At 56.5% G+C, this 12,010-nt stretch overlaps 1 protein-coding gene across 9 annotated transcripts in view; it reads right to left on the bottom strand.

The window, feature by feature from the left end:
- Positions 1–12,010, bottom strand: part of CFAP74 (cilia and flagella associated protein 74) — an 80,932-nt gene that overhangs the window by 15,073 nt on the left and 53,849 nt on the right. For all 9 annotated transcript variants that reach the window (XR_008653858.2, XM_063632043.1, XM_063632042.1 and 6 more), the window contains exons 20-25: positions 11,422–11,544; positions 8,852–8,973; positions 6,322–6,450; positions 4,600–4,687; positions 3,878–4,051; positions 3,143–3,276 (exon numbers count right to left, since the gene is read on the bottom strand). Coding sequence is in view for 8 of the 9 variants with exons in the window: in XM_063632043.1 (XP_063488113.1) it covers positions 3,143–3,276; positions 3,878–4,051; positions 4,600–4,687; positions 6,322–6,450; positions 8,852–8,973; positions 11,422–11,544 (770 nt within the window). In the remaining variant the exon portion in view is untranslated. The remainder of the gene's footprint in view (positions 1–3,142; positions 3,277–3,877; positions 4,052–4,599; positions 4,688–6,321; positions 6,451–8,851; positions 8,974–11,421; positions 11,545–12,010) is intronic.

The following is a 12,010-nucleotide window of genomic DNA, read 5'->3' as shown; positions in this document are numbered from 1 at the left end:
GTTAGGTTGTAGGTACACACGTGTGTACGTGTGTGTGTTAGGTTACAGGTACACAGGTATGTAATGAAAGTGTGACCCCTGGCATTCCTGACAGTGACGGGCTCTGGGGAGGGAGGGAGAACAAAGCCAGCTCCGACTTGAGGGAGAATGTTTGTTTCTGTAACAACAAAGAGAAATCAGAGGCAAATAGGATAAAAGTCTAAGATCTGTATTTTGGGTGGAGGGTGCATGACGCTGGCTTTCTGAGTTTGTGGATTATCTGAAAATGGAAGGGAGGAAGAGAGCAGAGGACGCAGAGCTAAGAAAGTTGGGACTTTTTTTTTTTTTTTAGCACTTACACACACACACACACACACACACACGCGTGAACTGCAGGGGGCTCTGGAACCATGGAGTTAGAAAAGCTCTCTGAGAGGCCAGGTGCGGTGGCTCATACCTGTAATCCCAGCACTTTAGGAGGCCGAGGCAGGCAGATCACCTGAGGTCGGGAGTTCGAAACCAGCCTGACCAACATGGAGAAACCCCGTCACTACTAAAAATACAAAATTATCTGGGCATGGTGGTGTATGCCTGTAATCCCAGCTACTCAGGAGGCTGAGGCAGGAGAATCGCTTGAACCTGGGAGGCAGAGGTTGTGGTGAGCCGAGATCGTGCCATTGCCTTCCAGCCTGGGCAACAAGAGTGACACTCCATCTCAAAAAAAAAGAAAAGAAAAGCTCTCTGATCTGAGGCCGGGTACGGTGGCTCACACCTGTAATCCCAGCACTTTGGGAGGCTGAGGCTGGTGGATCACGAGGTCAAGAGATCGAGACCATCATGTCTAACACGGTGAAACCCTGTCTCTACTAAAAATACAAAAATTAGCTGGGCGTGGTGGTGCACACCTATAGTCCCAGCTACTTGGGAAGCTGAGGCAGGAGAATTGCTTGAACCTGGGAAGCGAAGGTTGCAGTGAGCCGAGATCATGCCACTGCACTCCAGCCTGGCGACAGAGCAAGACTCCGTCTCAAGAAAAATAAGAAAAAAAAAAAAGAAAAGAAAAAATAAAAGCTCTCCGAACTAGGCTCCTTTCTGAGAGTGAGGAGGAGAGCCGGGCACAGTGGCTCATGCCTGTCATCCCAGCACGTTGGGAGGCCGAAGCGGGAGGATCGCTTGAGGCTACGAATTCAAGACCAGCTTGGGCAACATAGTGAGACCCTGTCTCTACGAAAAATATAAAAATTAGCCAGGCATGGTGGCGTGTTCCTGTAGTCCTAGCCACACTCAGGAGGCTGAGGTGGGAGGACTGCTTGAACTCGGGAGGTGGAGGCTGCAGTAAGCCGTGATTGCACCACTGCACTCAAGCCTGGGTGACAGAGCAAGACCCTGTCTCAAAAAAAAAAAATTAAAATGTAAAAGTTCAGAAAAAAATAATTGCACTTGAAAATGAGCAGTAGAAAATGGTCGAATCACAGGTGACATTGTTATGAGACGAGAGAGAATGAGGAGTGGAATTTATGTAAACGGTGAAGCAAACTGGGAAGTGTGTTATGAAGCAATCAAACACTGCAGCCTAAGGACTCCACGTGTGCCTCAAAGAGTTCAGAAAGTGACACAGGATTGGAAACTGCAACATGGATGGGTTGGAGTCACAGGGCCGTGATTACAGATGGAAGGTGCAAAGCACTGAGCACCAAAGGCGGCTGAGGGAGAGGCAACTGGGCGTTAACGCGCCCTGGGGAAGGAGCCAGTGTGGCTTTTGAAGTGGTCTGGCTGCCTGACTAGCCCAGAGGTGCTGCTGCCGATGAACCGGCAACACAGAACAGAGGAACATGTGAACTGACACCACGGGACAGCATCCCACCTGTGGCAACTCCACAGAACAAACGCACCTGGCGTCTTCAATAAATACATTTCAAGGACCCATAGAGATGGAGGGAGGCCCCAGTGGCCCAGGTCAGCAGGACCCAAATGTGGGTGATTGTTTGATGAAGGCACAGAGGAATTCAGGGCAGAATGGAATCTTTTCAACAACGAGGCTGGAATATTTGGAAGCCTCTGTGCAAAAAAATGAACCTCAACTTGGCTCACATCTGAAACAAAAGCGATCAAAACGGACCACAGACCCAGCTGTGACTGCCGCCCAGTGTCTTGGCCTCTGCCCCAGAACACATCCCTGGAGACTGACGGTCCCAGCAGCAACAAGAACCCACGCAGGACCACTGGCCACCGCTTGGGGTCCAGTTTCACCTCTCCCTCTCCGCCACTTCCTTATCCCGCCCTCAGGCTCAGAGAGGTGCAGAGACTGGCTGGTCGCACAAGACCTCAGAGAACGCAGGGATTTGCACCAGGTCCACCTCTGGACACAGTTCCACCCACCTGTGTCCAGAGGGGTGCCCTGCACAGCACGCGTGTATACACACACGCACACACACAGTCTCACATAAACGCACTCATACACATGCACACATGCACTCACGCGTGGTCGCACACTCAGGCACTCATACAAGCACTCACATTCACTCATTTATGCTCACACATACATGCACTCACATGCAACCTTACACGCCCACATACATGCACTCACACACAAGGCACTCACACTCACACATGCTCACATGTGCTCGCACTCATGCAAGCTCACACACCCACATACGTGTACTCACACACAGGCACTCACCCCCCATACACTCACATACCTGCACTCACACATTCACACAATCACTGTGCTCACACACACGCACACTCCCACAGGCTCACACAGTCTCACACTGACAAACATGCACTCACACACACACCCCCATATGCACTCACACCTACTCCTACAGTGATACGTCTGTATGCGCACACACGTTCATACACAGGCACACTCGCCTGTCCTCACACACATGCTCATATACATACACACCCACGACACACACACACACACACACACCCCACACACACGGCTGAGCGGGCCCAGAACTCAAGGCTGCCTGGGTCTCAGGCCTGTCTGCACCCAGGTTTGAGGTTCCTGCCGGCCGGCAGTGCTGCCCAGCCCAGCCCTGTGGTCAGCCAGGCAGGTGGGGTCAGAGGCGGGGATGTGGTGGTACTGGGAAGGGTGGCCCCTCCTGAGCGGGCGCTCCAGGCCCACTGCGTCCCCCCCTCTCCCTGACAGGCTCACCGGTTGATCTCAGACTTGCAGGTCAACTCGAAGCTGTGTTCCTCAGCCTTGGTGGGCTGGAAGATCACACAGAACTGCAGCGTTTCCAGGGGCAGGATCGTCCCAAACCCATCGTTGGGCTGGACGTCCACAAACTGGAAATGGAAGAGTGCTCTGAGGGCGTGTCACGGGGAGACCACGTGGACACATGTGCGGCAGGGCTGTGAGTGTGAGAGTAAGAAATGTGTGATCGTGTGTGAGCGAATGTGAGGGTGAGAGTGTGGCTGTGAACGAGTGTGTATCAGCAAGTGTGTGTGTGAGCGCACGCGTATGTGTGCGTGTGTGTGCACGCGTATGTGTGCGTGTGTGTGCGAGCGGGGGAGAGAGAGAGGATGGTGGTGTTGGCGGTGGGGCAGCCTAGGGAAAGGTGAGGGGTGCCCAGGCTTGGGCCTCGTTCCAGCTACCTTGTGTGGCCCCGGCAGGGGAAAGTTTCAGAAGGGAGAGAGGGGAGAGGGATCTGGAGCGCAGGAGGTGCACAGGACCGAGGCAGAAGTTGGGCTCACAGGCAGAAGTTGGGCTGCACGCCCAGGGCTGGTGTGCAGGGTGGGGAGGCCCAGGCGTGGGGGGTGCAGCTGAGAGGTGGAAGTTGGGCCACATGCCCACGCGTGGGGGACCCGGGAGCAGTGGCTGCTGCATCCTGTCCCCAGGACTTCCCAGCCTTGCCCCTCTTGCCCCAGGCCTGGCTGCAGGAGGTACCTTGGGAAGCCTGACGAACCCGAACTCCTGGGGCAGGAGCGAGTGGTTGTGGAGGCTGATTTCCGTCCTGATGGCCTCATAGATGGTGCAGTAGCCAAAATCCACCTCCGAGGGACTGAGCTCCAGGTCCGAGGTGGTGACGATGGCATGCACGGTGAATTCCACTGGCTTGTTCTGAGGCACAAAGGGCACAGGTGCCCTTGCAGCCACTCAGAGACTTACAAAGTGCTCCCCAAACTCTGAGGCGCAACCACTGCTGCTGCCTTGTGGCCACGGCCCACCGTTTCCAGGATACGACGAGGCTGTTTTTAATAAAACCCACTTCCCTGTGACCGCTCCCTGACATGGGGGGGAGGAGCTGTGGGTGGGTGGCAGCTGAGAGCCAGCTGCGGGTGGAGTGGGGTGCATGTGTCTCTGTGTGCGGCACACGTGGGCGCATAGACGTGTGCAGCTGAGTGTGTGGGGCACCCCTCATGTGTGCACATGCAGGTGCGGGTGCCTGGGACACAGCCCTGCTGGCCTGGACAGGCCTCGGATGCCTCCCTCTGGCCCATGAGCACCCTACCAGCAGGCAAGCCCCTCTGGCCGCTAGACGCCTCCTGGAAGGCAAGTGAGGATGAGCCCTTTTGGGGGCCCTCGCCCGGGTGCTGGGCCTGGCCTCCCAGGTAAGCCCCTGCTCCCCAGGAGGGCCCAGCATCCCTGGGAGGTGCCCCAACACAGACCTGATCAGCCACCCAGATGGTCATCGGGGCCTCCAGGACTCGGGTCTCCTTGTCAAAATACCTCCCCGCGTCCTCTGGGAGGGAGTGTCTGAAAGAGGTGGACGAGGCGAATGTGCTTTCCTCTTTCCATTTTGTGAAATGACAATAAGACCCACTGTCACTGGTGCTTCTGCATCCTGTGAGAGCTACAGCATCTCTGAAACATCAGCGCTGGGAGACGCATCGCGCCGCCCTCCTGCTCTCGCACAGAACCCGCGAGCATGTGGCCCCTGTGGCCCCGTGAGCGCTCTGGTGTGTCTAAGTAGCCAGTCACTCCCGGGGGCAACACAAGCGACTGTGGCTCAAAAGCTGTGTTTAAATAAACAGGAATAAATTCAATAGTCATGTTTCAAGTTAATATGGAGTTTGCATCGTAAAGGAATCCTAAAAAGCCCTTTAAAAATGCATTTTCACTTTAATCAGAGTTTGATCTCTGATTACATAAGTTAATGTTGTTATAGAAATATCAGGAAAAGGGCCGGGCACGGTGGCTCACGCCTGTAATCCCAGCACTTTGGGAGGCTGAGGCGGGCGGATCATGAGGTCAGGAGATGGAGACCATCCTGCCTAACACGGTGAAACCCCATCTCTACTAAAAATACAAAAAATTAGCCGGGCGTGGTGGCGGGCGCCTGTAGTCCCAGCTACTCGGGAGGCTGAGGCAGGAGAATGGTGTGAACCTGAGAGGCGGAGCTTGCAGTGAGCCAAGATCGTGCCACTGCACTCCAGCCTGGGTGACACAGCAAGACCCCGTCTCAAAAAAAAAAAAAAAAAAAAAAAAAAAAAAAAAGAAAGAAATGTCAGGAAAAGTAAAATAAGAAAGAAAAACATCAGCCTCCCTGTGACAGGCGGCCGGCAGGGACAAGTCCAGGAAGCAGCCGATTTTAAGCTCAGCTCCGCCCTGTTCCCCTCCTAGTCCCACCAGGTCCATGCCTGCTGCGCCCACCTCCCCCACTAAGCTCCACTGAGCATCCTTTGTCTGGACCTCGGTCTTGGCCCGGATGCTGAGGGCAGCTCTGGGGAGCTGGGATCAGACACAGGACGTCCAGCCTCCAAAGCACAACAAATGTTCAAGCACAGAAATCAAAGTCCACCTGGCAAAAGCAGAGACCAGGGGATGCAGCCAGAAGGCCTGGGAAGAGCCTTGGATTGGACGAGGGACGGCTGGGTGACAGGGACACCCTCAAGACACAGGTAAAGGAGCAAACGTCAAGTGTGCACTGAGCTCGAAACAGAACCCCAGGGAGTTACTGGGAAAGGGATGAAGACAGGGAAGACAGAACAGGAGTGCACGGACCGCAGGGTACCCGTAGCAAGCCAGAGCCTTATCCTGGGCCACCTTATCCCGGCAGGTAGCAGACCTTCAGTGGCCGTGAGAGCCGCGGGCCATGCATGGGAGACACGCAGCCTCCCAATCTTTTCAACAACGAGGCTGGAATAATTGGAAACCTCTGTACAAAAAAATGAACTTCAACTCGGCTCACATCTTAAAAGCAACCAAAACGGACCACAGACCCAGCTGTGATTGCCCCCCAGTGTCATGGCCTCTGCCCCAGAACACATCCCTGGAGGCTGATGATCCCGGCAGCAATGGGAACAGAGGAGTGGCCAGTGGCGAGGGGCGCCTCGGAGCCCACATCCTCCCACGTCCTCCCGTCCCGGCCCTGGCGTCCTGGCACCTACCGTGGCAGGAACTTGAGCTGCACAGAGTAGGATGACTGTGCCTGGATGTAGCCCATCTCAGGCAGGAGCTCCAGGTGGGCCCTCAGCTCCTTGCACACCTCGAACTTCAGGCGCAGGGCAGCTTTCGACCTGTGGGCGTGTCGCAGGGCACTGGGTCAGGTGCCACAGTTGTGATTCTGTGCGTGCTCAATGCCTGGAGTTATTAAAACATTTCTAACACCCAAGCCCCCGACAGGTGCTCAGAGCCCACCCACTCCAAGCCATGCACGTGCACCTCGACAATCGGAGTCCTCAAAGCCCTGCTTCGTAAGGGCTGTTTTTTCTGAAATGAAATCTGATGAAGGATTCTTAAAAATAACCACATCGAAACGGAAGCATGGTCCTAATGGGCTCTCAGGAACCAGACGCTTTCCGGGAAGAGCACCTACCAGGCAGCCCCTGGGTGCGGGGCCCTGGAGGGGACATGAGGGGTGGCACCCCTCCCTCCAGGGCTCTGCCCACCTCCTGCCCAGGGCGTCCCTACGTCCTGCAGCTCAAGCACAGGGCACGTGGGGGGCCTGGGACGGCCACAGGCCTCGGTGATGACAGCAGCCTCCAACCCAAGATGAGCCTGAGAGAGCCAAAGTACCCACCAGTCACCTGGGAGGCCCTGTGTCTGTCTGGTCCCTACCTGCAGCTCCCTTAAGCCAACAGCCTCCTCAAGACTACCTGGAGCCTCCCTGTTCCCACAGTGAAGCCTCCCTCCCTTCCCTGTCTTTGAGCCTCTGCTAAACACTGTGGTATGGCTGCCCCGCCACAGCTGCCCTGGGCAATCCACGAGGGGGGACCCAGAGGGTGTGGCAGTGAGAAATCTCTCCTCTCAGCCAGGCGCGGTGGCTCACGCTTGTAATCTCAGCACTTTGGGAGGCCAAGGCGGGCGAATCACGAGGTCAGGAGATCGAGACCACGGTGAAACTCCGTCTCTACTAAAAATACAAAAAATTAGCTGGGCGTGGTGGCGGGCGCCTGTAGTCCCAGCTACTCAGAGAGGCTGAGGCAGGAGAATGGCGTGAACCCAGGAGGCGGAGCTTACAGTGAGCCGAGATTGTGCCACTGCACTCCAGCCTGGGCGACAGAGCGAGACTCTGTCTCAAAAAAAAAAAAAGAAATCTCTCCTCTCTCCTGTGCTTCCACGCGACAGTCACCCATGCTGTGGCAGGCCCATCTCCGTCCATCACAGACCTGCCTCTGACCTCTGACCACTACCCAGAGGCCACCCACAGTGCATCTGGGCATGCCAGCTTCTGCACCCTTACTGCTGGGCCCCATGGCAGGCAGGTGCTGGGGTGCTCAGAGACCACGCCCTCCCCGTCCGGCAGATGCTGCTCTGCCTTCCGGTTCCCTTGTGGGGCCAGAGTCTATACAAACGAGCACATGGCTACACCGAGGTACACACAACCACAGCCGGCGACCATCCACAGAGCTGAGCCCCACCCAGCCTGCAATGCCCGACAGACACGCCCGGGCCCTTTCTGTCAAGTTTCCAAGGCCATTGAGAGGCTGTGGTAGGACGGATGCCGGAGGTGAGCAGACTCCACCGCAGCCATGCTAACACATGCAGCTGGCTCCCAGGTCACCGCAGGCTGCACATTCCCAGCCTGTGCCGGGCCCACAGGAGTCGGACAGCAGGAGGGCAGGCGCCGTGGGAGCTGTTCCTATCCAAGTCGCCGGGGAGAGGTGGCTATGCCTGGGGCCGGTGCCCGGGGGCCTCTGTGTCCGCACACCCTGCTCCTTGGTGCTGGTGGCACAGGGGCTCCGTCATGGAAACCCTGCAGGCCCAGCCTCGCTGTCCCTCTGCGCTTTCCCACCGGCGTGGCTGTTCAGGGCAGGCTGCTTGCTTTGATGTCTGGAGCCCCTGCGAAATCCTGCAAGTGGAGGCTTCCTCCTCCAGGCTCACCCTGCCTGTGTCCATGAGGGGCTGAGACTCTGGCCGGGCCCACGCGGGCAGTGCGTTTCCTGTGGCTGCTGAAAGGATTTGCCCCAAGCTTAGGGGCTCCACACCACAGAGGCACATTCATTCTCTCCATGTCCTGGAGGTCAGAAGCCAAGATGGAGCTAAGGCCGAGGTGCGGGCAGAGCTGTGCCCTGTGTGGCTCTAGGGGACAAGCTTCTTCTCTCCTTTCACAGCCTCTAGAAGCTGCAGTGTCCCCGGGCTCAGGCCCCTTCCTCCATCTTGGAAGCCAACAGTGTGGTGTCTTCAAATCGGCCTGACTCTGACCCTCCTGTCTCCCCGTGACGCCTCCCGTGATGACACTGGTGCCTCCCAGATGATCCTGGATCACCTCCCACCAAGGTCCCTCTCCCCAACCACGTCTGCTAAGCCCCCACCTTGCCACACAGGATGATGTTCAGGGCCTGGACAGCAGCCGTGGCAGTCCCAGGTGCCGTGTCCCCACTAGCCACTGGGGGGCTCACTGCCTGTGCACAGGCAGGCAGCGGCTCACCCCGTGTGCATGAGTCACCCCGTGTGCATGGACAGGAGGGGGCTCACCGCGTGTGCACGAGCACGGAGTCCTGGTAGAGCCGGTCGTACATGCAGATCTTCAGGTCCACGCTGGGCTTCGGCACCCAGACCGGCACATGGATGGCCACGCCCATGACCCTGAAATGCAGCTGAATATGGACACGTGAGCTCAGCAGCAGAAGTTCCTTGGGCAAAGCAGGCAGTGTTGGTGAGCACTGACACAGCTCCCAGGAGGCATGTTTCATGGGCTTGAGTTTTCTAACTCTTTGGGATGGCTGTGGCACTTTTCATATCATATCGTTTAAAATGTTCTTTCTTTTTGAGAGGGAGTCTCGCTCTGTCGCCCAGGCTGGAGTGCAATGGTGCGATCTCAGCTCTGCCTCCCGCGGTCAAGCAATTCTCCTGCCTCAGCCTCCCGAGTAGCTGGGATTACAGGCGCCCGCCACCATGCCAGGCTAATTTTTGTATTTTTAGTAGAGATGGGGTTTCGCCACGTTGGCCAGGATGGTCTTGAACTCCTGACCTCAGGGATCCACCCACCTTGGCCTCCCAAAGTGCAGGGATTACAGGCATGAGCCACTGCACCCGGCCAAATATTCTTTTTATTTTCAAAATGTTCAGCTATTACTAGAACAGAATACTGGATCACCAAGTACCTACCACTCAGCTTCATACTCATTAACATTTAGGTGTTTAAAAAAACCTTTCTATGGCTAAGCACAGTGGCTCACACTTGTAATTCCAGCACTTTGGAGGCCCAGGTTGGAGGACTGCTTGAGCCCAGGAGTTTGAAACCAGCCTGGGCAGCATGGTGAGACCCCCATCTCTACAAAAAATACAAAACTTAGCCAGGCATGCTGGTGTGTGCCTGTGGTCCCAGCTACGTGGGAGGCTGAGGTGGGAGAATTGCTTGAACCTGGGAGGCAGACGTTGCAGTGAGCCAAGATAGTGAGATCTGCTTCTCCCCAAGCACTGACTCCTGGGGCCTCAGGAGGTTCTAACCTGAGTTGATGAGTGAGGTTTTGGGAGGGCCAGCAAGCCCCGGGCTGGGGAAGTGCAGCAGCCCAGCAAGAAGCCACCTAGGCAGTGGTACTGTCCTGGTGCTGTGAGGTGAGCCGAGGACTCTGAACACTGTCGAGGATGCCAGGAGCCTCAACCTGGGACAGGTGACTGCCCCAGCCCATGGGGGCGCATAGGGGGTGCAGAGAAATGTTTAAACATAGAAAGTTGTCGCTTGGGGCTGGGCACGGTGGCTCACTCCTGTAATCCCAGCACTTTGGGAAGCCGAGGCGGGCGGATCACTTGAGGTCAGGAGTTCGAGACCAGCCTGGCCAACAAGGCGAAACCCCATCTGTACAAAAAATGCAAAAGTTAGCCGGGTGTGGTGGCACGCACCTGTAATCCCAGCTACTCGAGAGGTTGAGGCAGGAGGATCACTTGAGCCCAGGCGTTAGAAGCTGAAGTGAGCTGTGGTCCTGCCACTGCATTCCAGCCTGGGTGACAGAATGAGACCCTGACTCAAAAAAAAAAAAAAAAAGTAAAAAGAACAAAGCCTGTGTGTGTGCACGTGTGCATGGGGGCCCTGCATGTGCGCGTGTGTACATGTATCTGCAGGGGCTCTGTGTGTGCACGTGTGTGCATGTGTGTGTGGGGGCTCTGCATGTGTGCATATGTGTGGGGGGCTCTGCGTGTGTGCGTGTGCGTGAGGGCTCTACGTGTGTGCACGTGTGTGCCAGGGCTCTGTGCATATGTGCGTGTGGACGTGTCTGTGGGGGTTCTGCGTGTGCATGTGTGTGTGGGGGCTCTGTGCATGTGTGCATGTGCATGTGTCTGTGGGGGCTGTGCGTGTGTGCATGTGTGTGGGGGGGCTCTGTGCATGTGTGCATGTGTCTGTGGGGGCTGTGCGTGTGTGCATGTGTGTGTGGGGGCTCTGTGCATGTGTGCATGTGCATGTGTCTGTGGGGGCTGTGCGTGTGTGCATGTGTGTGTGGGGCTCTGCGTGTGTACGTGTGTGGAGGCTCTGCGTGTGTGCATGCGTGCATGTGTATACGTGCATGTTTTTTTTTTTTTTTTTTTTTTTTGAGACAGAGTCTCGCTTTGTCGCCCAGGCTGGAGTGCAGTGGTGCAGTCTCGGCTCACTGCAAGCTCCGCCTCCCGGGTTCACGCCATTCTCCTGCCTCAGCCTCTCCGAGTAGCTGGGACTACAGGCGCCCGCCACCACGCCCGGCTAATTTTTTGTATTTTTTAGTAGAGACGGGGTTTCACCGTGGTCTCGATCTCCTGACCTCGTGATCCGCCCGCCTCGGCCTCCCAAAGTGCTGGGATTACAAGCGTGAGCCACCGCGCCCGGCCTACGTGCATGTTTTTGCATGGGCATGCATATGTGTGCTCACAGCATGCCTACCTGTGTATGCCAGTGTGCATGTGTGCACACTCGTGTGCGTGTGTGTTGTAAACTGTGGTGCCAACCATCCGTGCCACCAACTGGCCATCCCTGCATGGGCAAATGGCGACCTTGTGGCCAAGGGCAGCTGCCGCATGAGGCTGTGGAGGCAGGGGCCATGGTGTGCGTGTGGTGTGGCAGCAGGAAGACTCACCGTGGGGCACTGGGTGTTCTTAAACGTGACCTTGAACCTGGCTTGGACATCTCCTGGGACGACCGGGGTGAAGATGATAGGCACCTTGATGGAGCTGAAGGGGCCAATTTCCCCCTCTGTTATCTGCACAGGAAGAGATGCCATGGGGTCTGCCAGGCTTCATGGCTTTTAGGATCCCTTCCCAACCCTCACAATGGCATGTTGCTGCAAGGATGGAAGGTGGCGGCTGGGCGCGGTGGCTCACGCTTGTAATCCCAGCACTTTGGGAGGCCTAGGCGGGCGGATCATGAGGTCAGGAGATCGAGACCACGGGGAAACCCCGTCTCTACTAAAAATACAAAAAATTAGCCAGGCGTGGTGGTGGGTGCCTGTAGTCCCAGCTACTCAGAGAGGCTGAGGCAGGAGAATGGCGTGAACCCGGGAGGCGGAGCTTGCAGTGAGCCGAGATTGCACCACTGCACTCCAGCCTGGGGGACAGAGCAAGACTCCGTCTCAAAAAAAAAAAAAAAAAAAAAGGATGGAAGGTGGCGAGATCTGTGTCCCTGGGTGGCCACTTGGCCACAGATGTCCTGGGCCCGGCCCAGCCCTT

This window comes from Symphalangus syndactylus, chromosome 22, assembly GCF_028878055.3.
Source record: "Symphalangus syndactylus isolate Jambi chromosome 22, NHGRI_mSymSyn1-v2.1_pri, whole genome shotgun sequence".
NCBI lineage: Eukaryota > Metazoa > Chordata > Mammalia > Primates > Hylobatidae > Symphalangus > Symphalangus syndactylus.
Note: the sequence above shows the minus strand (reverse complement) of the source record. Positions and strands in the feature narration are given on the sequence as shown.